Raw genomic sequence first — 26,480 nt, forward strand, 5'->3', positions numbered from 1 at the left:
TATATCTGCAATTTGACCAAATCTAGAAATAAAAACAAATCTAACAAAGAAAAGTTAGAACAGTCTGAGATAGAAAGATCGGTCCACAAGGACTGCTACAAGATGTGGCCTCTCATTAGTTAAAAACCTTAAAAAAAACTTGAATATCCTGACACAATATCTGGTAACCAATAGATGACCAGACTAAATACTTATTTGCTCAAGTATTTAGGATATAGTGATTACACATAACCAGATTGGAAACAGCAAGGTATGACATAATTGAATTAACAATTTCTTATTGACCATTATAGAAATCAGTTACAGGAGGGAAAAAAATGCAATGCATATTAACTACAAACCCAAGATATTTTGCCTCTAGTAACAATCCTAAACAAATAGTTACCATAACCTTATCGGTCTGCTGCTTTTAAAATGTCTGGAACAGTTAAGAGTAAGGGGGGAGAATAGAATTCCATGTGACTACCTTTCCCCCAACTCCACAAGGGTGGGGAGCGAAATCACTCCAGGCTAACTAAATGGCTCCTATAACTGAAGTAGCAGCAGTGGAAAGGGGGGCGAGTTTAAATCTTTACAAAAGATCCCTACCCCACCCAACATTTAAAGTAGCAGAAATCAGTGGGTGGGTGGGGGAATCCCATAAAACCTACATGTCCAGCAGAGCTGGATTTAAAGCATATAATCCATTTCTATCTCATTTCAAATAATAAAACAACATAGTTTCTTTCTCTCCTTCTGGCCCCATGTGGCCATTATTCCCAATGGACTTCTCCTAAGCCCAGCCTGGCCAGGGATGAAGCTTTCAGAAAAGTCCTTGTTACATACTTTAGGTAAAATTAGAGGCACATGACTTCTTTGAGGCAAGTTAACAGAACTTCTTTAACAAGTTATTGTTCCTTTAAGATCTTATACTTAAGGAAAACCAATTCATTTCCCAAATTTAGAATCATCTTTAAATTCCTAATCAAATGTTTTCACCAGCTGGAGTTCAGTACTGAAATAACCAATTCCAAAATTTGATCATTGTTCTTAAATTTAACAGAGCTCTTAAGTTACCAAAACAGACAAACAAATTACAAACAAGTTCACAAAAATCACATAGAACACAGAGCACAACTAGACTGTCCAATAACATACAAGACATACAGAACACTGATCACACTTAGACTGCACAATTACACCATTCAGTAGGACACTAACATTAAAGCCAAACCAAATGGCGTTTTTAAAACCCCCAGTCTTTGTAGATAATCCCCCTGAGCATGCAAAAGCAGGAGGGGCCGGCATTACTCTAACACAGGATGACCCAAACAGGGAAACTGAGTCCCATTTTCAAATGTATATACTTCCCACTTGATGGAAGAAGTGGGAGGACCTCTCTTAGAAATGCAAAGGACGGGCCTTTGTCTCTGGAAAAGAGTTGGACAGAAAGAGTTTCCTCAAGCAAAGCATCTGCTCCAGGAAAAGAGTTTTGAGGCGGCCAAGTATCTAGATTGCAGACAAGTAAAAACTTAGTTTTCCCAACCTTTGCAGCCTTTTTTTAGAGATAGAGCTGCAGCAATTCCTAAAGAATTGTGCCAGAGCTCCCAAGAGCTCCAAACAACTGCAGTCTGTCCACCACAAGATAAGGAAAGAAAAAGCCTTTTACCTTGTCCAAAATTCCATCACACTCCAGTAGTGACCCCCTGCGTCCAGTAGGCCACTCATCAACCAAGCAAATGGCACCCCCAAAAAGAGCACCCCAAGTGACCCCGCATCCGATTATTCACTAATCAACCAAACCAACCGGTACCCCAAGAAAAGGGCACCCCAAAAGTGACAACCATCAACCAAACCAAACAAACAAAACCACATGGTACCCCAAAAGGTACCCAGACAAACTTACTCTCCTGTGGCCGAAATGGGGTTGTCTACCATCAGGCTACTGTGGCTGGAAACTGCTCTCTTTCCCAGAGGCTCTGGAAAGAAATCCAGGAGGGCACGACCTCTCCAGGCCAAGAATTCAGATTCACAGTCACCCCGCCCAAGGCAGAGACCCCAAAGTCTCATCTCTTATCCTGCTCATTTTCTAATTATCTCGCTGGGGGGCCTTGTAATGCCAAAAGAAACTGAGCAAGACAGAGATTAGAGACCAATTCAGTAGTTTATTAAATGGAGAGAAATACTGGGACCAATGGATCCCAGGGCTAGACGAGACAATCATCTCAAAGAGTCTAGCCCCGAGTATCGGGACAGCAAGCCTTTTATGGAATAACAAGAACAATGACATAATGCAGAGACCTAGGGGGGGATAGCCTCATAGATGGAGGTTACCGATATTCTAATGACATTAAGGAATGTCTATAACACCTTTATCTCAACCATTAAGAGGGGACGGTCATAACCTTAAGGCAGAATTATGAAATAGGACAAATGGAGGAACTGATCACCCCATTAAAAGTGTACTTTGGCATTACAATAATACTATCTGGCCCTACTGGGAAACAGTTATCCATATTTCACAAGTACTGACAGGCACTATTCAGTAAAATCGCACAGTTCATTAATGCTGTACAGAATCCATTACTTAGCCCAGTGTTCTCCTGCTTTTCATGTAAGTAAGGCAAATGAGTACTGAATCTTTCTCTCCTTTCCCTCTCAGCTCCCACCATTCCTTCAACCTTCTAAGTCAAGGGCATACTGCTGAATTTATTCATTCCAAAGGCAGTTTGGTATAATAGATAGAGGATTTAATCTCAAAATAAAGATGTGAGCTGGGTTCAAGGCCCGCTTTTGTCCTATATGTGATTCTGGGGCACATGTCACTTAATAGCTAGGCAATTTTGAAACTATAAGTTACTGAAAATGTGGCAGCCTGCATTGATAGAGTTTCCTTTGGGATTCCCTATACCAGTGAAATCACAAGTCCAGTTTCATCCCTTCCTCACAACCTCCCTTCCCCCCCCCCAAAAAAAAAAAAAAAGAAATTGGGAATTCTATGGCATATAGTGGCCAGTTTAAACTTAACTTTCAGCTTTAGATTCCAAGATTTAGAGTATTAGATTGAAAGTAATTTTTACTCCTATATCCAACCACTTTGTTTCAGAGGCAATGAAACTGAAATCAAAGGTTCAAGGATTTCTCCAGAGTAACAAAGCTAAGTAGTACCAAAGCCAGGACTAGGAGCATTAGTATTACAATTAGCATCTTCATTCCTCTATCCTACATTTTCCCCTTAAATTCATAGAGAATAAAAATCTCCCCCCTCCTCCAAGATATAAAAGTTTCTAATTCATCTCTTTCTTACTTTGTTTTTAGAAAACTAATAAAAATCCATGGCTTAGAAAATTTAAGGCTTTTCCATCATGGCATTTCATTTCCTTTCTGGAGTTTTTAATGAAATTTTTCATTGAACTGTCCAGAATTACAGATATAGCTAATTACAGGTTTCCAAATCTGGGAAACATGCCAAGTCTTTTAGGCCCTTAATCAATATCTTCTGGTAACAAAATTTGCCTAAGCTTTGATGTTAGCCATAGGTGGTGGCTTTTTTCCTGCCAAATCATAGGACATTGTCTTACACTATGTTACAAACCCTGGGGGCCAAAGCAGTTCTAGCATCATGGTTTCTGAGGTGCTGAGAGTATTCCTACTGAGAATGTTCTGGAAAAGTGAACAATACATTAAAAGAAGAAAAGTATTTGTTAATCAAGCTCCTCTAGCCCCACTTTCAGAACTTTCTTCTGGAGTTGTTAATTGGTAAGGGCCCGAATTTATTAAATCAGTCTGCAACTAAAACTATATAACACAACTGTAATTAAGCTCTTAGGATTTAGAACAGAAAGGGACCAGTAATCAACAAGTCCACCCCTTTCATTTTACAAAGGAGAAAAAATTAAGATTTTTTTAAGGATTATAGGATTATAGATTTAGAAGGAATTTGTTTTAAATATATGTTTAACTGTGTGTATTTTTTCCAAAAATTTGTTTTTTCTTTTTTTTTCCAATGTGGCAAAAAATAAAAGGGGGAGAAAATAGATCCCTATTAATGACAAAAAATATCATGTAATTTTTAAAACCTAAAAAACAAAAAAAAAGAAGCAGTAAAGTCCTCCATAAAGGGAGGAGTTCTGCATTGCAAGTGAGGCTTTAATTTCTACTAAATTTGAGTTTATTATCATCACCACTCTCACAAGACTTTCATTTGCAACCTATGGTCTGAATTTCTTTAAGGGTATTGGGACTGGGGTTAGGGGAAGGGCGATGTGTTTTTACCTAAGAGGAAGCTTCTTGTCTCTGACATTCTCTATTGCAGTATTTTAACTCTTTATCAAGAAATAGTCAACAGGTTTGACAAAGAGGGAGGGAGCAAGGGAGAAAGAGGGGTAAAAAAAAGCAAAGGGGAGAAAAGGAAAGGAAAAGAGGGAGGGAAGAAGGGAGAGGGGATAGGAGGAAAGAAGGAAGAGAAGAAGGGAAGAAGAGAGGGACGGCAGTAGGGATGGACATGCATGAAAAAGCCACCCACACCTCTCCAATTATATTGGTACCATCACTATGTTACCATAGCCAAAAATCAAAACCTAATTCAATCTAATGACTTCTTCTAGAACTAATTTTGTCAAATTGGAATGTATTTGTAGAGCATTTCATATGTACAGGGCAGGGGAATCAATTGAGAAACAGTAAACAGCTTGGAGAAGGAAGTTCTAGAAGAGAAAGAAACATGAACCACAAAGAAAAAGTATATGCAAACAAATTCTGAGTCATAAACAGAATACTGAAAATGTTATGAGAGTTCTGTGATTTATTGAGGCATCTGATGATGATGCTTATTTGTAATGAATAAATAAAAGCAGTCAGGACATCTTTACCTTTGTAAGAGCCACCTTGTGTGTGTGTGTGTATGTGTGTGTGTTTCTCTTCTTTTTTATTTCTATTGCTTCTCACTTTTCTGGAGTTTATCAGGAACATAAGCATCCTTTTATCCCTCTGTTTGAAGGTTTTCTTTAAGAATCACATCCTATGGATGTGGCTCTCTTCAACAATGAGATGATTCAAACCAGTTCTACTTGTTCAGTGACAAAGAGAGCCATCTACACCCAGAGAGAGGACCATAGGAACTGAGTGTGGAATACAACATAGCATTTTCATTCTTTCTGTTGTTGTTTGCTCGCATTTTGTATTCTTTCTCAATTTTTCTTTTTCTTCTTTCTTGATCTGATTTTTCTTGTGCAGCAAAATAACTGTATAACTGTATAAATACATATACATATATTGGATTTAATATATATTTCAACATATTTAACATATATTGGACTACTTAACAGCTAAGTGAGGGAAGGAGAGGAAAAATTTGGAAAAAAAGGTTTTGCAAGGGTCAATATTAGAAAAATTACCCATGCATATGCTTTGTAAATAAAAAATTTTAATAATAATAACACAACAAAAAAAAAAAAAAAAAGAAAAAGAATCACATCCTAGGTAAAATCTAATGTCTTAAGGGAAAAAGACCCTCTTGCTAATGCATAATTAACTCAAATTTATCAGGATTTTTTTATCTCTTAGGAACTAAATTTCATTTTCTATTTCCTGATCTTTGCATGCTTCATGGGGGAAGCATGTACCTTTTTTCAGCTATCTGTATAGAGTGAAGCTGATAACAGGAATGATTCTGGCAGAAGCAGCACTTTAAATAGATTGTGCTAAAATTGTACCAAGATTTAACTCCTTATAGTTCCTTGTCCTCTTTTGGTGTCCTATTAGGGGGAAATGTGAGCCTGGAGATTGGAAAAGAAATTTGGGCAAGAAAAATAGATTTGCTTATCATCAACACAAAGACAGTAATTAAATCCATGGGAACTGATGAGATCATCAAGTGAAATGGGAGGAAGAGATAGAAAAGAAGAGAAGAGGCCCAGGACAGGTGTCCATAGGGACACCTTCAATTAGAAGAGAGTATATGATGTGGAAGATGATTCAGCAAAACAAAAACAAAAACAAATTTTTTTCTTTTCACAAACCATCTATCAAAATGCTTATCGCTGCTTAAAGATCTATGCTAATAAATAATCAGGACTATATGGAGGACGTGCCAAATGCTCGATCAAAAGATCCCCATTCCAACTCTCAAATTTTGTAGTTCTGCAGTGTTGTATCAACCTTGAGTAAAAGTTGGAGGGTAGAAGATTGGGAAGAGAGGTGAACACAGGAGTTAGTGGTGATGTTAAACATAACCAGCTTTAATGTTCTTAGATAGTTAACTGGGATGGGAAGGAGGCTTAAGGAACAAAGACTAAAAATACCCAAAACCAACTCTACTTAAAAGTGAATGAGTAGTTCACTGTAATCCAAACTTCAGGGTCAATATGACATCGTATAGCAAACTAGTGTAGCTCTTTTACAGATGAGGAACTAAGGCAAATAGGAATAAGTGACTTGCCTAGTAAGTATCTGTGACCAGATTTGAACTCAGGAAATAATTTTCCAGGCTCAGGCCAGTACGCTATCCATTATGCCATCCAGAAGCTCAAACCTTTGTCTCCTCAGTCATTTCAGCTTTCACTTGCCACATGCCTCTGTGACGGCATTAAGTAATTTAACCTCCATGGGTTCAATTCCATAATCTAAATGATTACAGGATTGGGCTGAATGGCCCCCAATGTCCTTTTCAGCCCTAATATCCTATAATGTTTACATTGATGCCTAGAGAGATAATCTTCATAAACTACTGGTTATTTTTTTTCTTATCATATCCAAGTCCAACAATATTTGAAAGATGAACATCTCTGTCCTTAGCTACATTGCTCCCTAAAGGCATTCTGGCTTTTTAGCTTAGTAAGAATTACTAGTGCTTGCATTCCTATAATATTCCTATAATTCCTATAATAAGACTACAGATTCATTTCTATGTTACACTGAGGCATTGGTCTAGGACCCATCTCTTCTTGTTTTCTTTACTAGACTTGAGATTTCATTGGCTCAGGGAACTCTTGGTGAAGAAATTTCCTTAAAAAATGCAGGGATGATTCCTAGCTGTGTGATCCTGGGCAAGTCACTTAACCTCAATTGCCTCAGGGAAAAAAATGCAGGGATGCAATTGCACAGCCAATTAAAAAAGTAGCCAAATACCTTGAGATTAGGTGATTTGTGCAGTCACACAGCCAATATATGTTTAAGGCAGGATTTGAATCCCAAACTTACTGACTTCAAGACCAGCTCTTAATCCACCATTCCATGCTAGTTTTTACAGCTCCTTTTATGCATGTGAAATAAATAATAAAACAGATGAAACAATAGTAGAATTTGACCATTCTGTGTGACATTGCATTCTATTTTCCAAAGTGTTTAATCATTAAGTCCGTTTTGATGTTCCTTTAAAGTTGGAATTCTATAATCTGACACATACACATGTCTGCACAAAGTCACTTCTTCAGTCTTCAGATAGTTCTTATATACCAGACAAGGGCTCAATCAACAGAATGATAACACTTAAAGGCAATTTAAATGTACACTCCAAAGTCTTGACAAGATTTTACAGTATATTTATATACATATAAAATTTATGGGTCTCTCTGCCTACTACTTTGAATATAGTGATGCTTTGCTTCTTGTTCCTATCAAAAACATGCTAGTGAGCCCTGTTTGCCATCTATTAAGCTAAACTTACCATAATCAAAGAATCCCAGGTCATACCTAATTGCCTTCAGGGCAATATAATCTTTGACTTTTAAAATGTTTCTATTCCTTATAAGAAGGGTTATGGTAGGGGGAATAAATGCATACCTATTCCATATTAATCCTTAATTCAGAATGTGTATAGGTGGTGATGATAGGAGAAGGAATAATATAAATTTACATAATGCTTTAAAGATATTATTTTTATCCTCACAACACGCTGGGAAATAGGCACCATAGTTATTTCTATTTTACAGATAAGGAAACTGAGACAGGCAGTGATTAAGTTAGTTACCCAGGGTCACACAGGTATTGAGGGTCTCTGGTTGTATTTGAACTCAGTTGTTACTGATTCCACATCCAGCATCCTATCCACTTACTATCTAGCTAACTCTAGGAGAGTGGAAGTTATCCTGGCATTAAGATGATGTACAAATCCCAACTCTGCCTCTCCTACCTATACTACCTTAATCAAATCTTTTGAACTTTATGGGCCTCTGTTTTTTCATCTGTAAGATGAGATGGCTAGATTATTAGATGATTTTTTTTACCCCATTTAGCTCTAGATTTGTGTTTTTATCTAGAATCCTATGAACATGATGGGAGAATAGAAATGAAATCTGATTCATCTGGTTAGCTAGGCAAATAGTAAAACTATTAAATTTCCCAATTCATTCAAACAGTCTTGAAAATGTATATTGATTTTTACTTGTATGCTTCTCTGCCTCTGTTGGTATTGGGGGAACTCCAGCTACCTATTTCCCAACTGCATATTATCCTGCTATTAATGACTGAAGATACTGGTCAATGAACTGTTAGTCTCTTTAGCAGAGACAGCCAGTTAACATAACATTTGCTGATCACTCACTAGAATGATAGCATTCTAGTCCTGCTAGAAGAGCCTTTTGTCAATCCATTCCATTTTAAAGGTAGCAAACCCACAAAAAAAATCAATCATTCTTAAAGTTTTCTAATAACCATGGTTTTGCTTGCTATTTGGTAGTAATTGAAAAACATACAAAATGATAATGAAAGCAGGAATCTTGTAATCTAGTTGAATATTTTCTCTGGTGGTTTTTGAGATTGAAAATTTATTTGGTATGTGGCAAATCTTTAAGTATGGTCCCTTCAACTTTGCACTAGTTTGTCAAATCAGTGCTGAACTGATGTGTCCTAAAGACAAAGCCACAAATTCTAAATAAATAGCCCTACTTTAGAATGGAGGAACTTTGCTACAGAGTTCAATATATTTGTACTTAGCAAAACAGGACCTGTCTTCTAAAATATTATTCTTGCAGATATTTCTGACATTTTTGTTTTAGAGTCCAGGATATAAATTTATGCCACTATCTGAAGGATGAATGTTTTCTTGTTCATAAGTTCATTATTAGAGATGAAAAAATGATATGGTGGTTTTTCCCAAATTAGTAAAAGTGTAACAATAGCATTGGCTATTGGGTTAGGTCAGAGGACCTAGATTCAAATCGCACATCTGATGCTCACTACATGTGTGACTTTGGGTGGGCAAGTCTCTAATGAGGAATTGCTGAGAAGAGGTAAAAACGTAGTCATTCTCTGATGGCTCTTCAGGAAAATCTGGACAAGAATAACAAATGATGGATAAGAATGGTAGGATAAAGAATCTGTTTCTTTAGAAGGATTGCCCATGTAGATGAGATCCATTTAAATGTATGAAACTACCAAATACATGTGTCCCACTGCAGTTAAGAAAATGCCTGATTCAGATGCTTTTGCCTAAAAATTCTATTATTGAGATGTTATATGGAAGGATAATTATTTGGACTCAAACACCAGGACACTCTGATAGAGAGACAGAAGGCAGTGTATGCCACATAAGTGAAATCTCTGCCTCTGCTTTGATTTCAACTTTAGCTGGAAACAGCCAAAAAGGGCCTTTGGAATAAAGATATTTCCAGTCCCTATAGAGATGCAACCTTGAATCTTTAGGTTCTATAGCCACAGCTACAGAAAAAAAATTCTTGATATCTGTCCAGTGGTTCAACATGAGAAACTAATGATTTTATCACTGGAAATGACACTTAGGAATCAAGAGGACTTGAGTTCAAATGTGGCCTCAGACACTTACTAGTTTTATAATTCTAAGCAAGTCTCAAAAAGAAAGGAAGAAAGGAAGGAAAGAAAGGAGGGAGGAAGTGAGGGGGAAAGAAAGGAAGGAAGAAAGAAAGGAAGGAAGGAAGAAAAAGAAAAAAAATATATTTAAGAATCATTACATATATGGAAGGCTTAGTTGCAAATCAGATGGAAAGGTCTCTTATTCCTTAGGGCATAGTGTCAAGGACTAAAATTAACACAAAGGCTCTTGGAAAATGTTTACTTTATTTAGTGCAGAGACCACCACTGGTTCTTCCCAAGTCCCTGCTGATTCCATTATCAACTTTAATTTCATTTCCTTGGAAATAACAGTGTTGGTAATCAATAGTTTGTTTTACTCAATATATATCTTCAAAGTGCCATTTGTCTCATAAGAATCTGTTGTAGATGATTTAGCTTTTCAAATATTAGATTATGCTATCTAGAAGAATGGAAAGAAAATTAAACCCATGCTTTGGACCAAAATGCTACTCCTCAAATAATACTAAAAAGAGACTGCCACTATTTTTTTTTCCTTATTAGAAGTTTCAGATTTCACTGTTTTAAAAATAACATTCCATCCCTAAGCAGAATTAAGAGAGTAAGGAAAAACCCACACTTTTTTGTGGTTTAAAAGCAAATATCTTTTCTGGCCCCTTGAACTGCTTTAAAAATGTTTGCTATATTATATTTGAAAGGAGAAATTGAATCAAAGAGCAGTGAAGGAATCCTTTTATTTTCTCCTGATAAGGGGCTTTACCACAGCATCCACAGTAAAGGTTCTAAACCTCCCTCCTCTTGAGAGTCAGCATGGTAGAGAAATGCAGAGCAGAGAAACACAGAGCCTAAAATCAGAGGACAGGATTTCAGTCCTAACATTTAACTATTCTTGTGACTTTGTACAAATAAGAACTTCCCCTCACCTTCCTGTCTGTAAAAACAAGATTCCAGGAAATGACCTGTGGAGCTCCTCCCACTCTTACAACTATAATTTGATGATTTAGGAATAAAAAAGCATCCACAGGCATGTAAGATGAAATTAGCCTACATTTATGAGTCCTTTTTTTCCTATAGAAGTAAAAAAATCTTCAATATTTTCTTAGATAATATCAAGTAATATTCTAATGAATGTGTCTGTGCAAGCAGATCTAATCATAATCCCAAACAGGAACAAGCAACTAACCATCTGATGATCAAAGAAACAGGACATGTATCCTATTTTACTTAAGGAAAGAAAACCACTCTAACGAGATGAAAAGAACAGGATGATTGGGAAGAAAAGAACTGAGTTTAGTATTGCATGTTCCCTGAACATATGCAGCATAAGACAGGCCATAAAGCATCCATTAATTAATGGATTATAAGGGGAAATCTGAGTGTTCCAACCTAGGAAGATTATTGATGATTCTTCTCAGCATTCCTACAAGGCTTATGTTAGTTGATGAGACTAGACTAATGTTGCTGGTAAGAGAAATAAGCATTTTTATAAATGACAGAAAAGCCGGTGTGACATCAGAGAGTCGTTAATATCTGCTTCTGGGAGAGCTTTGATTCAGATGGATTTTAAAAACAAAAAACTTGATAACCACCACAGTTTACATTATTTTATTCTGCCCTTCAAAGGAGCAGTGTAACTAGAGACTTTTCTGATTTCTGCAGATTGGGGGGGTAGATAGAATTTCAGTAATTTCTTTACTTATTGGGAGGGGAGACAGTGTGGAATGGTGAAAAACATGCTGGATATGGAATAAGAGGACCCGGGTTTGAGTTCTGTCTTTGTTTCTTGAAAACCAGAATGATCTTGGACAAGTCATTTCAGTTCTCTGGACCATACCATCTGTAAAGTGAGGAGTGCTAGATGAATTGATCTCTGAAATCCATTCTAGATCTGAATATCTAATCTTATAATGATGAGCCTGTGAAATCCACAAGCCTCAAGACTGAGAATCATAACCTGGACCTGGAATAGTCAGAAACAAATTGTATTTGTTTTTGCTTTAGATAAACTAAATCTGAAGTATGGGGCTAATGGGCATGAGGAAACTGAACTCTGCAGATTGGAAGCACTTACTATAGCCCTTAAAAATCTGATGTCCAAGTTATATAGAAAATTGGTTTGAAAAATATAAAAATAAAAGCCATTCCTTATATGAACTGATACAGAGTAAAATAAGCAGAACCAAAGGGGAAAACACAACACACACACACATGTGTGTATTTATGCATACATATACATATATATAAACATATATATGTATATATATATATGTATATATATATATATATATGTATATATAAACATATATATGTATATGGAGAGAAAGTACAACAATGTAAATGGAAAACAGATATTAAGCCATGAAACAATCAAAAATTTTGCAAAATTGTGAAGAACCAACAAGTCCCCAAGTAAAAAATCTGAAAAGACATTCCCACTCCATTCTTTTGGAGAGGTACAGGGTAGAAGGTTGCATAAATTTTTAGACCTTCCCAATATATTGATCAGTTTGCTTATTTTTTTCCTCTCCTCACTCTTTTTCTTTAGAAAATATTTGAGGTAATTTTTTTTGGAAGGGAGAGGGAGAAAGATAATGAGAAATTTTGGCAATGTAAAAACATAGGGCATCAATAAAAAAATTTTTAATAATAAGACTTTCTTCAATGAATATATGGTTAGAGGATATAGACGGCTTTCAAAAAATAAAACCACAAAAAAGCACTCCAAATCGCTAATAATAGAAAGAAATATACATTAAAATAATTCTGAGATTTCACATCACATCCACAAAACTGACAAAAGATGGAAACGGAAATGTTTGAGAGTCTTTGGGAAGACAGATACTCTAAGGCACTACTGATGAAGCTGTAAATGGTTGAGTCATTCTGGGGTGGGAGGGAAGAATTTGGATTTTTAATCAACAAACTTTGAAATATACCAATCCTAAGTTTATACCTAAGGAATTCAAAGATAGAGAGAAAAATTCCATATATACAAAAAAAGTATAGTGACCCTCCTAAAAGTAGCACAAAAAAAAAGAAGAAGAAGAAGAAGAAAAGTGACTGAACAAATCAAAAGTACATGAAAATATTGGGAAATATTGGGAAATTATTACATTATAAAGAATATAGAAAATTCAGAAAAACTTGGGAAGAACCATATGTGCTGATGGAGAATAAAGTGAACAGAACCAGGAGAAACATTTATTATGATGTCTACCATAAAGAAAAGTAACCTCAAGAGATTTCAGAACTCTAACCAGTGCAGTCAACTTTCAGACAGAAGCACATTTCCCTCTCCTCAGCAGAGAAGCATTATTTGATTATAGATGCATAATGGGGCATACATTTTTGGACATAGCCTAATCAATGACACAAATTATTATGTTGATTTGTTTTTCTTGTCTGCATTTAGTATAATGAAGGATAAATGAAGTAAAAGAATCACTAATAATGCTAAATGTAATATTAAATACTAACAAATACTAATTTTTAAAGAGTACCAATAAAAGAAAAAATTAGAAATATCCAGCATTCAATTGCATTATTTCTAAAAAGTAATCTTGCTATTATAAATGTTTAATTTAATAGTAAATGTCATAGTACTGTCAGTGGAGTTACTGATTTTTCAGGATAAAATCTTTCTTTGAGAGAGATGGTTTGGTGGCTTATAAATGACTACCCCAAAAGAAAACCTTGGAATTACTAGGCAAAAAAAAAAGATATTAAATCCAAATGGGCACAGTGCTCATGAAATAAGCTGAACACTTAAAGAAAAAAACAGAGTAGCAGCCAGAAGATTCCCAAATGCTAAAGCCAATGAGAAAAAGGAGTCTAAATTGATACACAAATGGAAACCCATTATAGAACAGTTTACATCTCATTTCTGGGGATAGTTATAAGAGAGAAAGAATTTGCAATTGGTTTCCTATGTATTCCTAGTCAGATTTAATAATTTTTTCCTTGATCTTTTTTTATTTTAATTATTTCTATTTTATAAGAATATTTTAGAGGAAATGAACATATGTAAGTCCATCCATTCACATTAGAGCTGGATTTCATAAATTTAGTTTCATGCACCTCCAAAGTGAAATTCTTTCTTGATTCAACATATATTTTTTGAAAGATAAACAGGTGCTATTGTAGATAAAACAGTAGAATTGTTTCTGGAATGCTGTAGTTTGAATCTTGCTTACTAGCTATTATTGTGTTATTCAGTCCTTCATTTGCCCAACTCTACATGACCCCATTTATCCATGAGGTTTTCTTGACAAAGAACTGGAGTAGTTGCCATCTCTCTCTCTAGTATGTCCCTATTTTATAAATGAGTAATTGAGGCAAATAGGGGTTAAGTGATTCATCTAAGATCAATCTAAGTTCTACACAACTAGTGTCTGAGGCCTGATTTAGACTTGGATCTTCTTCATTTCATTCCCAATGCTCTATCCACTGCACTACCTAGCTGCCCCTATGAGGTGTATAATCCTGGGCAAATCATATAATCTCTCTTAGCCTCAGTATTCCCGCTTATAATAATACCCACCCCAGAGTTTTATGGCCATCAAGTTAGAAAATACTTGTAAAAAAAACCACTTTGCAAACCTAAAACAGTATATAAATGTTGGCTCTCTTTATAATTAAATGCCTGCACTTCAGTAAGTACAGCAATACAAAGACAACAGAAATTCTTTACCTTCAAGGAGCTTATATTCTCTAATAAGGATATAGCATTTATATAGATAAGTCAATAAAAGGAGGGAGAGAGCTAGAATAGAATTATTAGGAAAAACTAGAAAGATTTCACGGAGGGATGGCGTAGACTTGAGCCTTGAAGGAAGATAAAGATTTTAAGAGTCTGAGGGGAGGTGGCAGTCTATGCAGTATTAGAGAGAGACCTATGCAAAGACAAAGGTGGGAGGCAGGAGATGAGATGATAAATTTGAGTATTATCTCTATTGGGCCATGTTAACTGAAAGTAAAGGAAATAATTTGACAAACCCAGAAAGGTAGTTGGGAGCCAGATTGTGGGAGGATTTAGATATTAAACTGAAGAGTTGATAATTTATCCTAGAAGACAAATAGCCATTATAACCATTTTGAACAGGGGAATGACTTGGTAAAATCAGGAAAATTATTTGGGCAACTATGTAGAGAAAGGATTAAATAAGGGAGACCAAAAGGGAGGATGTTAAAATAATCTTAGGCAAGAGCCAGAACTACAGCAAAGAAATAGATGTGAGAAATACTATCAGAGCAGAATTGACAAGACTTTTCAACCAATTGGTTCAAAAAAATGAGGAAAAGAGTCCGTAATGCCAGAGAAACCGAGCAAGACAGATATTAGAGAACAATTTAATAGTTTATTAAATGGAAAGATTTACTGGGACCAAATGGATCCATGGTTGGTCCCAGGGCTGAATGAGACTATTGTCTCAAAGAATCCAGCACTGAGTATCAGGACAGAAAGATTTTTTATAGGATAACAAGAATAATGACATAATGGGGGAGGAATCTGGGGGATAACCCATGGGGGGAGGCACCTAGGATGACACAATGGAAGGAGGTACTGGAGAGGTTACTGATATTCTAATGATGTCTAAAATGGATAGACTTTTATCCTGTCAAACATTAAGAAGGAATGATTATAGCCTAAAGATATAAAACCTTTATCTCATCAAACATTTAAGAGGGAATGATTATAGCCTGAGGTTTTGGGGCAGAGCAACTGAGGTAGACCTTTATCTCATCAAACATTAAGAGAGAAAGGTTATAACCTGAGGCAGAGTAACTAAATAGGACAATGGGGAAACTAGGTTAGGACATTAAAAGGGAACTATGGCACAACAAGTCAAAACTGATTCCAGGATTGCAAACCTAGGTAACTACATAGAAAGTGGTATCCTGCACATAGTTTGGAGAGAGGAAGGGTTAGGAAGAAAGATAAGAGCTTCTGTTTAGGATATGTTGAATTTAAGACAGCTATGAGACATGGGCAAATGTATCATGGATGACAAAACATTTATTAATTTACTATTTGCTAGGCACTATCCTAGAGATATAAGACACTCCCTGCCATCAGGAAACTGATATCTAATGGAAGAGAACATCACATAAAAGAGAAATGGGAGGAGAGGAAGTATGAATAAGATTTTGATTTAGACAAAAGATGACTCACAAATTTAAAGGCATAAGTCTTTATTTTCTGCATTGTCTTAATTCTGATCCAATAGGTAATTCAACAATACTGACTATTGCACAATAGTTTACAAAGTAATGTCCACTGCAAATTCATGAATAACCTAAATCCAGGAAAAAAGATAGTTATGAAGTCTTATAACAAAAGATTTCTCATCTGAACCAACTGATGCTTTTAAAAATAAGACAGGAAGATTGCTAAAGCTAGTTTTTCATCGGAGACAATTGATAATAGGCTCACTTGGGGTGTAGAATTTAGATAAACAAGAAACCATTGTTGTTCAATCATTTTTCAATTTTTTGTCCAAAAAAAAATACCAAAAGAGATCACAAAGAATCAGATATGACTGGAAAATGTCACATCTGATTCTTTGTGACCCTGTTTGGGATTTTTTTTTAACAAAAATACTAGAATTTCTTCTTCAGTTCATTTTGTAGATAAGGAAATTGAGGCAAAAAGGGTTAAGTGGCATGCCATGGATTACACAGCTAATAAGTATCTAGAGTTAAATTTTGACTTTGGTTCTCCTGATGCCAGGGCTGATGTTTTATCTACTGAGCCATCTAACTGCCCTGAAACAAGGCCTAACTGGGGGGTAAGGGAGGAGGGGAATATGTGTACTATTACCAAGACTATAGCTACTTTTCCAGTATCTTTAAGAGCCAGTGGAAAAGGGAGATTGAGCTGATATTTGGAAGTTACAGGTTAAAAATGCCTTATTATGAGGTGGTTGTCCATATGAAGTCAAGATGAGAATATATATTTTTAACTTTTGAACTGTGAAGATTTACTATTAGATGGTAGAAATCTGTTATATAATAGAAAAAAAAAAAACATAAAGAGAAATCTATGAAAAGTGTGTCTTTTGAAGAAACTGTTTTTTCTGTCATGACTGGAGAAAAACCAAAGAAAGAAAGAAAGGAGATGACGTGTTTTTTTCTGATGAGGCTATTAACAATTATATCTTATAAAGGGGATTTTTGACAACTTGAGAAATTGAATGGTGTGGAACTATGTTTTCACAAGTGAAGAGAAATCACCGTTATGGTGAGAGTTTATGAGAACTCTGTGACATTTGTCATCAAAATGTAATTATTTAGTCTCAATTATCACCAAATTAATTTATTAATAAATTTTTCAATCATTTCAATATTTAAACAAGAAGTTAGACATTTTATTATGTAGAGAAGTATAAGTAATTTCTACTGAGGAAGGAGTCAACTTTTTGTTAAAGAAATAATTCAAACAAATTTATTAAATAATAATTGAGGAACTTGAATGGATGTTTGAACTGATTAAATATTGAGAAAGAGCTTCCTTTTTTCCTAATTAGAAAGAAGATATCAAGGCAGCTAGGTGACTCAGTGGATAGAGCACCAGTCTTGAAGTCAGGAGGACCTGAGTTCAAATTTGATCTCAGACACTTAACACTTCCTAACTGTGTGACCCTGAGCAAGTCACTTAACCCCAATTGCCTCAGGGAGAAAAAAAGATATACAAATATACCAGATTTCTCTAGAGCATATGCTATAAAGATTAACTGGAGTGCAGAGTTTTGCAAAGGGGACTAGTGAAAGAGAAATTTGAAAAGGTTGGGGGAACAAAGGACCTTGAAGCTAAGCTAATAAAGAGAAATATATGACATGATGGTAGTACTATTTATATTACACAGATCCTTCTGTTTCAAAGGAACTCAAAGGTTTTTGAGAGGAGAATTATCTCAGAAAGCCTAATTTGATACAAATTTCCAGTATGTATCTAAAAATAGAAAGCAAAAGGATGACATCACATATAAAGCAATTAGGTTGACCAAGCTGACAGCAGTGGGGAAAAAAAAGGATGAATCTGAAAGAGATTCTAAAAGAATTGATAGGACTTGGTGACAGATTTATAATAAGAAAAGGAGTTAACTATCCAATTCAGCAAATATGTATCAGGCAGTAGGGAGCCTAAGAAATGTTTGTTGAATTGAAAGATGATTCCTTTGTCCTTAAGGAATTTGTTTTCCTATATCACAGCCCAAAAGACACAGATATATTACTTCCAAAGTATTCATTCCCAATTATCCATGAATCTTCTCCAATTGCAGTCTCAAAGAAAAATAAGTGAAAGTATATAATCAGGAGCCAAAAGCAAGACCTGGTATGAAAAAGATAATGTTATAAAAATATATCTTTTACATGAAAGTTCTTTGGAGGAGCAAAGTATGTTTTTGAGGGTCTATCCATTTCACAGACTGGATAGTTAGTATAATTTTTCTGGTTGAGATGTGTGAAGCAAAATATGTATGGATGGGTGTGTAAAGTCAAGTCCATAAGCAGACACTGTGCTTTACAATAAGAATACAAAGAAGGGCAACAGCTGAAGTCTTTGCTTTCAAGAAGGCCACAGTCTAATTGCAGGAGACAATATGGAAACAACTATGAATAAGATAAATTGGAGATAATCTCAAAAGGAAAATACTAGAATTAAAGAAATGGAAGAAAGACTACTTGCAGAAGATATTTAAGTTTGAAGTAAGCCAAAGAATCTGTTGAGGTTGTGCAGAGGTGAGATATCTCAAAAGAATTTGCAGGCTTGAACCCATATCCAAGGGGCAAAATTTATTGTAATTGTAATGCCAATTGAACCCATCTACATGCCAAGATAATTTAGCTAGGAACCTGGAGGAAGGAGACACCTTTATCCAGTTGTTCATGTCATTGATATGCTAATTTTATGACTAGAGGTAGAACAAGTAGTCTCAAGAATTTGGTTATCACTGACCAGCAGACTGTAATGTTTGTTGATGGTCTGATTGTTAGACCAATAGTATTCTTAGATTGGGAGTGGGGACTTTTAGGGTCATAGATTCCAAAGCCAGAGGACTTTAGAATCACTGACAGACTGTTAGAAGTTCCCTATGGTCAGGGGACCTTAAAATTATTGCTGTCTCCCCTAGAAGCTATATTACTTCAAATCCTGGTGGAAGAAACAAGAGACAGCCAATGAAAATGCAATCAGGAGATTGAGTGTTGTATGCAAGGAAGAACAAGGGAGCCAGTCACTGAATCATGAATTAGATGAATTACAAGGGAGTAATGTACAAGAATACCAGAAAAGTAGAAATTGGTCCAGGTAATAAGTTTTAAAAACCAAACAGATTTTAATATTTGATTCTGCACTTAATTGGGTGCAGATTCTTTGTCTTTTAGAGAAGTAACCTCATTACAACTTTCTTTTTTTTCTTCTTGTTTGGGGTGAGTTATGCTAACTGTATTTTCTCCTTATGTTTTCAGTAAAGGATTACCTTCAAGTTCTACTTTCACATTAGAAGACAGTGCCATCTATTTGACTTCTGAGCAGAGCACATTGGAAACACAGGATGATAATGCCTCTGTATTGGATGTCTATTTAGTAAGCTCATTTACCTTTTGTCTTTCTTTTTTTCTTTTTCTTTTTTTTTAACTCCAGTCTTATCACTTAGTAGGTCCAGATCTCATTTGTTTGTTGTTATTTGTTGTTAAAATTTTAAATGAACATGATAACATATCAAGGCTGGCCTTAAATAAGTGAAATCATTTTGAGTCCAACATTAGTCTTCACAGTCATTCTCCCCATAGTGTGTTCACTCAGAGCATAAAATGGTCAATCAAAAAATACAGATGGAACATTAATTTGCTAAAGAACATTAGCAAGATAATCTGATCCTAACTGCAGCGGACTTCTGTGATTATCCAATTTTTTCCTAAAATTGAGTAAGGACCTTCCTTGAAATTCATTCTCCCCATATTTCATTTGATTTTACCCTATGTAATCTCAAGGTACCATTCACTAAGTGAATTCTGCATGGTGTCCAGAAAGCTTCCCAATTGATGAAGGAAAAGAAGAAGCTAAATGTTTTCTTATTCCTTAGATGGGGAAAGGAAAAGAGAGGAAGAGGGAAGAGAGGAGGAGAGAGAAAAAAAAGAAAGGAAGAAGAGAGAAAAAAGAGAAGGGGTATAAAAAGTAAGGAAGGAAGGAAGGATGAAATCAACTTTTTGGGGGTTCGATTCCTTCCTTTCTTGTTTTAAGATTTAATGAATACGGGTTGCTCAAATGTATGATATGGGGGAAGAAAACCGTAGAGTCATTCAATATTAATGGTAGTTAATTCTATGGAAGAAACTTCTCGTTTTGATGCTCTGAAGGATCATGTATCTTCAGATGGTGGGTTGCTGATCTCTCGTTGAGTGGAGGATAAAGGTATTCCTAAAGGTGATGATCTGCTAGAGGAAGTAGCTTTGTTGATCTATATTCATGGATGTAATTCATGTATGTGAATAGATTCACAGACGGAAGAAAGGGAGGAAGGGAGGGAAGGAAGGAGGAAAGGAAAGAAGGAAGGAGGGAGGAAAGAAACCCAAAACCCAAAGCAAGTCATAGGTGTGTAGAAATAAAAGAAGAATGTTTTGGTTCCAGGACCTGGGGGAACCCACAGTACCTAATAATCATCTTTGCCACACCTAGAGAGCAACTGAAGTCAGACAACAATCTGGGTGGAAGAAACCTCTAATCACATAAAGTTAGATTCAAACATTATTAATCAATTTTAAATAAATAATTCATAGTAGGTGTAGACACATAAATATACATGCATATAAGTATACAATCTGAGGATTGATCTTATGAATAATAAGTATACGTGTATTTATATTTGTTTATGAAAGAGCCAGAAAAAGAGGACTTATTTTGGAAATATTGGCTCCTCCTCTCAGATTATATGTGAGTACAGCAGATTAAAGTATGGTAGTCTAAGAAACCCATGGTTTACGAAGTGAACGTACCTAGAATCAGAAAGAGGGAGAAGAAAAGAAACTCCAGGGTGGTCTCTCTTGAGCTGAGTGAGATCTTGAGCAGGAGATCATAGTGGAAAATCAGCTATCTATTCTCTAGTGACTAAAAAATTTACAGCAGATTAGCAGTGACAGTGGGAATGGGCATTATTTTGAAGTTCATGGGCAATATTATAAACAAATAAACCATTTTTAAAGTGTTGATTTAAATATAAATGATAATAAATGGAATCTCCTTTATGTGGCCAAATTGTGTGTTAAATTAGAATATTTTCCCCCAGCGTACTTAAAACAACAATAAATAGAATAATAATGATAATTATGTAGTACTTTTGTCTCTAAAATACTTTATATATGTAAGATACTTTAAAATTCATTTGATTCTCATAACAATCCTATGAAGTAGGTATTATTATTATCATTTTATAGATGAGGAAACTGAGACAAAGAGTTGAATAACTTACCCAAAGTCATATAGTAAGTGTCTGTGGCTGGATTTGAACTCGGGTCTTACTGATTCCTAGTCCTACAATCTATCCACTGCAGCACCCAGTGAAAGTTGGTCTGAGTTCTAATATGCTTACTAAAGCATTTGGTCCAGGTTTCAAAGAATCCAATTAGGATTTGTAGATTTAGATCTCAAAGAATTTTTTAAAAGTCCCTGAATTGGGGCAGCTAGATGGCACAATGGATAAATAGAGCACTGACCCTGAAGTCAGGAGGCTCTAAATTCAAATCCAGTCTCGGATACTCTGTACAAGTCACTTTAAACCCAATTACTTCACACAATAAAAGTAACTGAATCTAACCCTCTCATTTACTAGATGAGAAAAGTGAGTCTTTTAGGACTTAAGTGATTTCCCCAAGGAGAATAGAGCTGATAGGATCCTCAGATTGCCTTCCGGTTCTGGATTTGCCTCCAAATCCAGAACTTTTTGCACCTGCCCTGCAGAACTCCTTATTTTAAAGACAAAGAAATTGATGTTCCAAGAGGTAAACCAAGTGACTTTTACAGAGTAACACAGGTAATAAACAGTATAGTCAGCATGTGAACTCAGAATCTTAAGTTTGTTGCATAAAAGAGAACTTGATCTTCAAAGTTGCTAGTATTTAAGATGATCTAAATCATTTTGATTCAGGGGTAACTAGGGGGCACAGTATATAGAGGGCTGAGCCTGGAGTTAGGAAGACTGATGTACCTGAGTTCAAATCTGGCCTATGACATTTAGTAACTGTGTGACCCTGAGCAAATCACTATTGACAAGTTACAAGTTTCCTGTTGTGGCTGTCTTAGGAGCTCAAAGTATGTGAACCCTTTGATCTCAGAGACAAGGTGAATGAGATAGGAGAGTGTGAAAGGAGTTCCAATTTATTATGCCATACAGCCTTGTTGATATACATTTTTGCAAGCATGATCAACACATGAACATTAGGAATCCCCAGTCACCATTCCAGAGAAGCAGCTTGTGAGCTTTTCATATGCATGGTATCTGCTAATGGGAGGAAAGTAAATCCAGCAATTCAGCAACTCTCACAGGCAAAAGTCCCTGTTAAGACATCCCAGTTCACAAGCCACTGGCTGTGACCCTCAGGCTCACCTGTTTCCATGTTGTGCATCAGTGTTCCTTGCTCAACAAGAGCGTTTCTGGCAGAAAGCTTATTATGCACCAAAGGTTGAGGTGGTCTTAGTACTCCCTCTCAGTAGAATCCCATAGCTTAGCAATTCCTCTTTTTTATCTTTTAGATAAAAAGTCCTTTCTTGAGCTGCAACCTCTGAAAGGATGGTGGAGAAAGATCTATAAAAGCATCCTAATGTTACAGGGCAACAACAAAGCAATAACAACATAACAATACACAGGGCAATTCATGATTCTAATTTTAACCACCATGAAGAGGTGTTATCAAACCAATGTATGATTTTTTTCAGCAGTTTTATCTGGATTCAAATCTTGATAAGAAGCTTTCTCTATGTCAGATACTAATTTACATAAACTTTCTGTCACCTTCAATTGTCTTATTGAAAAATAAACCATTCAAATGCCTCTTGATACTGTTCCAGTTGTAATCTTGACTTGTATGATTATACAGCAAAAAGGTTGCACAAACCTTTGTATATCTGTAATCACATTGTAATTGAGCCTGGAGTTTCAATAATTATTTCTGTTCCTATTTCCAATGATACTTCTCTTAAATCTTTTATCATCTGCATACTATTGTTCACCTATCTTAGCTTGTCGGGCAAAACCCACTGAGACATTCTTAACAAGTTCTATATATCTAGCTTATATATCGCACTATTTTGTACATTAGATATGGACATTGCAAAAGAGACTGATGAAACTATAAGTGAAACTTGTTGGTGTTTTTTTTCCTTCTTTAAAATATAATAATAGGATTCTCTCTGGGAGAAAGCAGGTTTCTTGGGGAGGTTTTCTGGAGGCAGCTTTAGTTTCAGTTACAAGTAAATAATCACCCCAAATCGCAACCAGCTGATAAAAGTTCAGATCTTTTATTGTGTCCTTCAATATAGCCCGGTTAGCTCAGGCCTATCTCTCTGCTTGATTCCAGCTTTGTCCTTGGCTTCTGCCTCTTCTTTCTTCAGCTTTCCAGCCAGCACCAACTTGGAAGATGCAATGAATCTCTCTTGCCTCAAAGATAGGGCTTGTGGCTTTCCTCCCAGAGTGCTCCTCTCCGACCCCAGTCAATGTTCCGGAGAAGTTCCTCAAGCTATGATCTCCCAAAGGTTAACTCCTCCTTCTGGAGAGAATGGGATTCTGGGTTATCTCCCAGAGTGCTCTCTGGCCCTAAGAACTTCAAGGGAAGTGTGAATTCAGATATCTCATACTAAGCCCTGAAATCTCCCAAACATGTGAACTCCATTGAGTACTTAGATACTTATGAGCTCTCTAAAGGTGTAAACACAAGCATTGTTTCTATCAGTTGTACTTAGTACCTTGTTTCAAGTTCTGGCCCAAAATATCTCATTCTAAGATCAAATCGTTCATATTGAACCATGCCAAATTAGATAATTATTGTCTCTATCAACTCTAATGGCTTAACAATTTGTAAAGATTCCAACAGAAACCAACATAGTAATACCTAATATTACACAACTGATACATCTCTTTTTTCTAATAGGACTAAGGTCTGTTTCCTTCTTTTCTATTATTGAACATATGATCAGTCTTAGTACGATACCATTTCTCACTTTTGAAAGGAAGCATTGATATATGAGTTCTAGTGATCACAAACACACTCTGAGTTTCAATTTCAGTAGCCAAGTAATCACCGACTACAATTCCAACAAGTAACATTGTAAAAATCTAATGTTTCTTTGGTAACAATTACAGAGTCTCCCTACATAAATGCATATTTCTGTTCCAGATAGGCTTCAGTATAGAACTGGTATTCAGTTCTCTGGCAATTTGTCCAAGAACCAGGGCCTAAGATGTTTTTCCATGTGCCAAACTGCCAATCCAATTCTTGAGTGACAAGAATATGTCCCATGGAGGCTTGTGCCTTTCCAGTTATTGCCTTTGTAAGGTACCCAAACAGGTATTGTCATAAGTCATCTTTTTAGCCTTATGCCATGATTATAATGTCCAATTTGCAATCGTATAACAAGTATGAGTATGGGCATGACACACAGATATGAGGGGCCAACCTGATGGCCCCTTTATGTAAACATATCGCTGTAACCCTCCCATGTGGATGAGGGTGTCACTATATAGGGCATCCCCTGCATGCCTGGCATGTGTGTAATATGATACCCCATACCTGAGATTGGCATTTGTAAAGTCATGTTCTTTACCTGTGCACAACAATAGGTACTATTCCTTCCTGACCAGCTCAAAGGAAGGCAATTCGCAAGTCCAGCAAAGTTGTATTTTACTTTTGCCATAGTTCCATTGTATTTCTTAAGGTGAAATTTGTCCTCAATTATTCGGGATGCATTTCCTGTTAGCACTACATTAGGTATGTGTTTCCCCCCCCCCACCTCGAGGCAATCCTAGGCCATGGGTTCCATGGTAGCCCATTGTGTGTAACGCAAACCCATATCTATGGAAAGCATCTTGCTAGTGGTCTTGGGAGCATGTCTTTTCCTCCTTTTGGATAGTTGCCTCTTCCTTCTTTTTTTCTTCAGTTCTATGGACAACTTTGAGATGTCTGGTGGGAATCCACTGCTGAAGGGAAGCCTATCCCAGCCCCCACATTAGAACCTTATAAGATCCTTCCCACCCTTTTTCATTATATTTAATTTCTCTATGTTCACCAAAGAATATTTCTTAAATCATTTGAATCAAATTTTAAGTAATTTATTGTGTATACTACTTTATATCTTTCTGAGTAGGATCACTCAGATCTCCCTCTTTTTGTTTTTTGATAAATTTCTTGAGGGTCTGATTAGTCCCTTCTACTGTCCTGTAGGGTTGTAAGGAATCCCAAAAATATGCATGGAGAATTCCTGTAAGAACTGTTTTAATATTTTTGAGGTATATGAGGGTCCATTATCAGTCTTGATGATGTGTGGGATACCCATAGAGGCAAAACAGTGAAATAAGTGATTTATTACATGTAAAGCAGCTTCCCCTTATTGAGAGGATGCAGATACAAAATCTGAATAAGTGTCAACTGTAACATGGATGCATGTTCTTCCCATATGTGTGACATCCATTTGCTATATATTATTTGGCCTCTCACCTCTGAGGTTAGTCCCCAGCCCTACAGGTCTTTAAGAATATGGTACAAAAGCTACACATCTTTTTACTATACTTGCTGCTTCTTGCTGGGACACCCCATACAATCTCCAAAGAGATCTGACAGATAGTTGCAAATGTTCATGAGCCTTTATTGCTTGTTCTAGAGGGCAGAGAAGAATACATTGTGTAAGCAGACCATCCACTATTTTATTCTTTCAAATATAGGTCCTAACCCATCCATATAAGAGCTATGTGTGTTATATTAAAAATGATTAAAATCACCTCTTGCACCTCCTGAAACAATGAGAAGATAGGTCCTGTTTGAGCCTTTATATATGCTGTCTCTATTCTCTGGATCAACTGCATAATGACTATCTGAAATGACTATTGATGGGTTTGTCTGTTTTCAATGCTTATATAATGACATACAACTCATTTTGCTGTGTAGAGGTGTAAGGTGTAATAAATATATTAGAGATGCCCAATTGTGGGGAATATATGGCCACTTTATTTTACTCGGTGGCATCAGTGAACACATTAGGGCCTTTAAGTGGTTGTGTTTTTATTTTTGTGGGAAATATCTATTACCACTGTTCATAGAATAGCAGGATTTTTCCTGCTCTTGCTTCTCTTAATCCTAACAAAATGGTCCAGGTTTCCTAAGGAACTATTAAGCAATATAACCTCTCCTTGTCTATGTTAATCCATGCAATTCCTGTTTCTCCTATTAACTGGATAATTCTGAGCAATGTTTTTCTTGCTATTTCAGCTGTCATATCTAAGTATGGTTCTAATGACTTTTTTTGTCTTTGAAATATATAGCCATTCATAAATATCATTGTTTTGATGTATAACTCCTATGGGTTGTACAGGAGCTAAAATAACAGAGCCATATAACCTTTTTTATAGAAGTACTCTCTGAGTGCTTGCTTTTGCTATATTATTTGTATTATCTGCTTTATGCTGTCAAGAGCTTCAGGAGTCCATGTCCTGCTGGAATCTAACCAA

General features: G+C 36.0%; 1 protein-coding gene across 3 annotated transcripts in view; it reads left to right on the forward strand.

Annotated features, from left to right (window-relative positions):
- The window catches only part of PIP5K1B (phosphatidylinositol-4-phosphate 5-kinase type 1 beta), a 341,035-nt gene that overhangs the window by 294,766 nt on the left and 19,789 nt on the right, over positions 1-26,480 (forward strand). For all 3 annotated transcript variants that reach the window (XM_031943518.1, XM_031943523.1, XM_031943521.1), the window contains one exon: positions 19,237-19,354. In XM_031943518.1, the coding sequence (XP_031799378.1) occupies positions 19,237-19,354 (118 nt within the window). The remainder of the gene's footprint in view (positions 1-19,236; positions 19,355-26,480) is intronic.

Source organism: Sarcophilus harrisii, chromosome 1 (genome assembly GCF_902635505.1).
Source record: "Sarcophilus harrisii chromosome 1, mSarHar1.11, whole genome shotgun sequence".
Classification (NCBI taxonomy): Eukaryota; Metazoa; Chordata; class Mammalia; order Dasyuromorphia; family Dasyuridae; genus Sarcophilus; species Sarcophilus harrisii.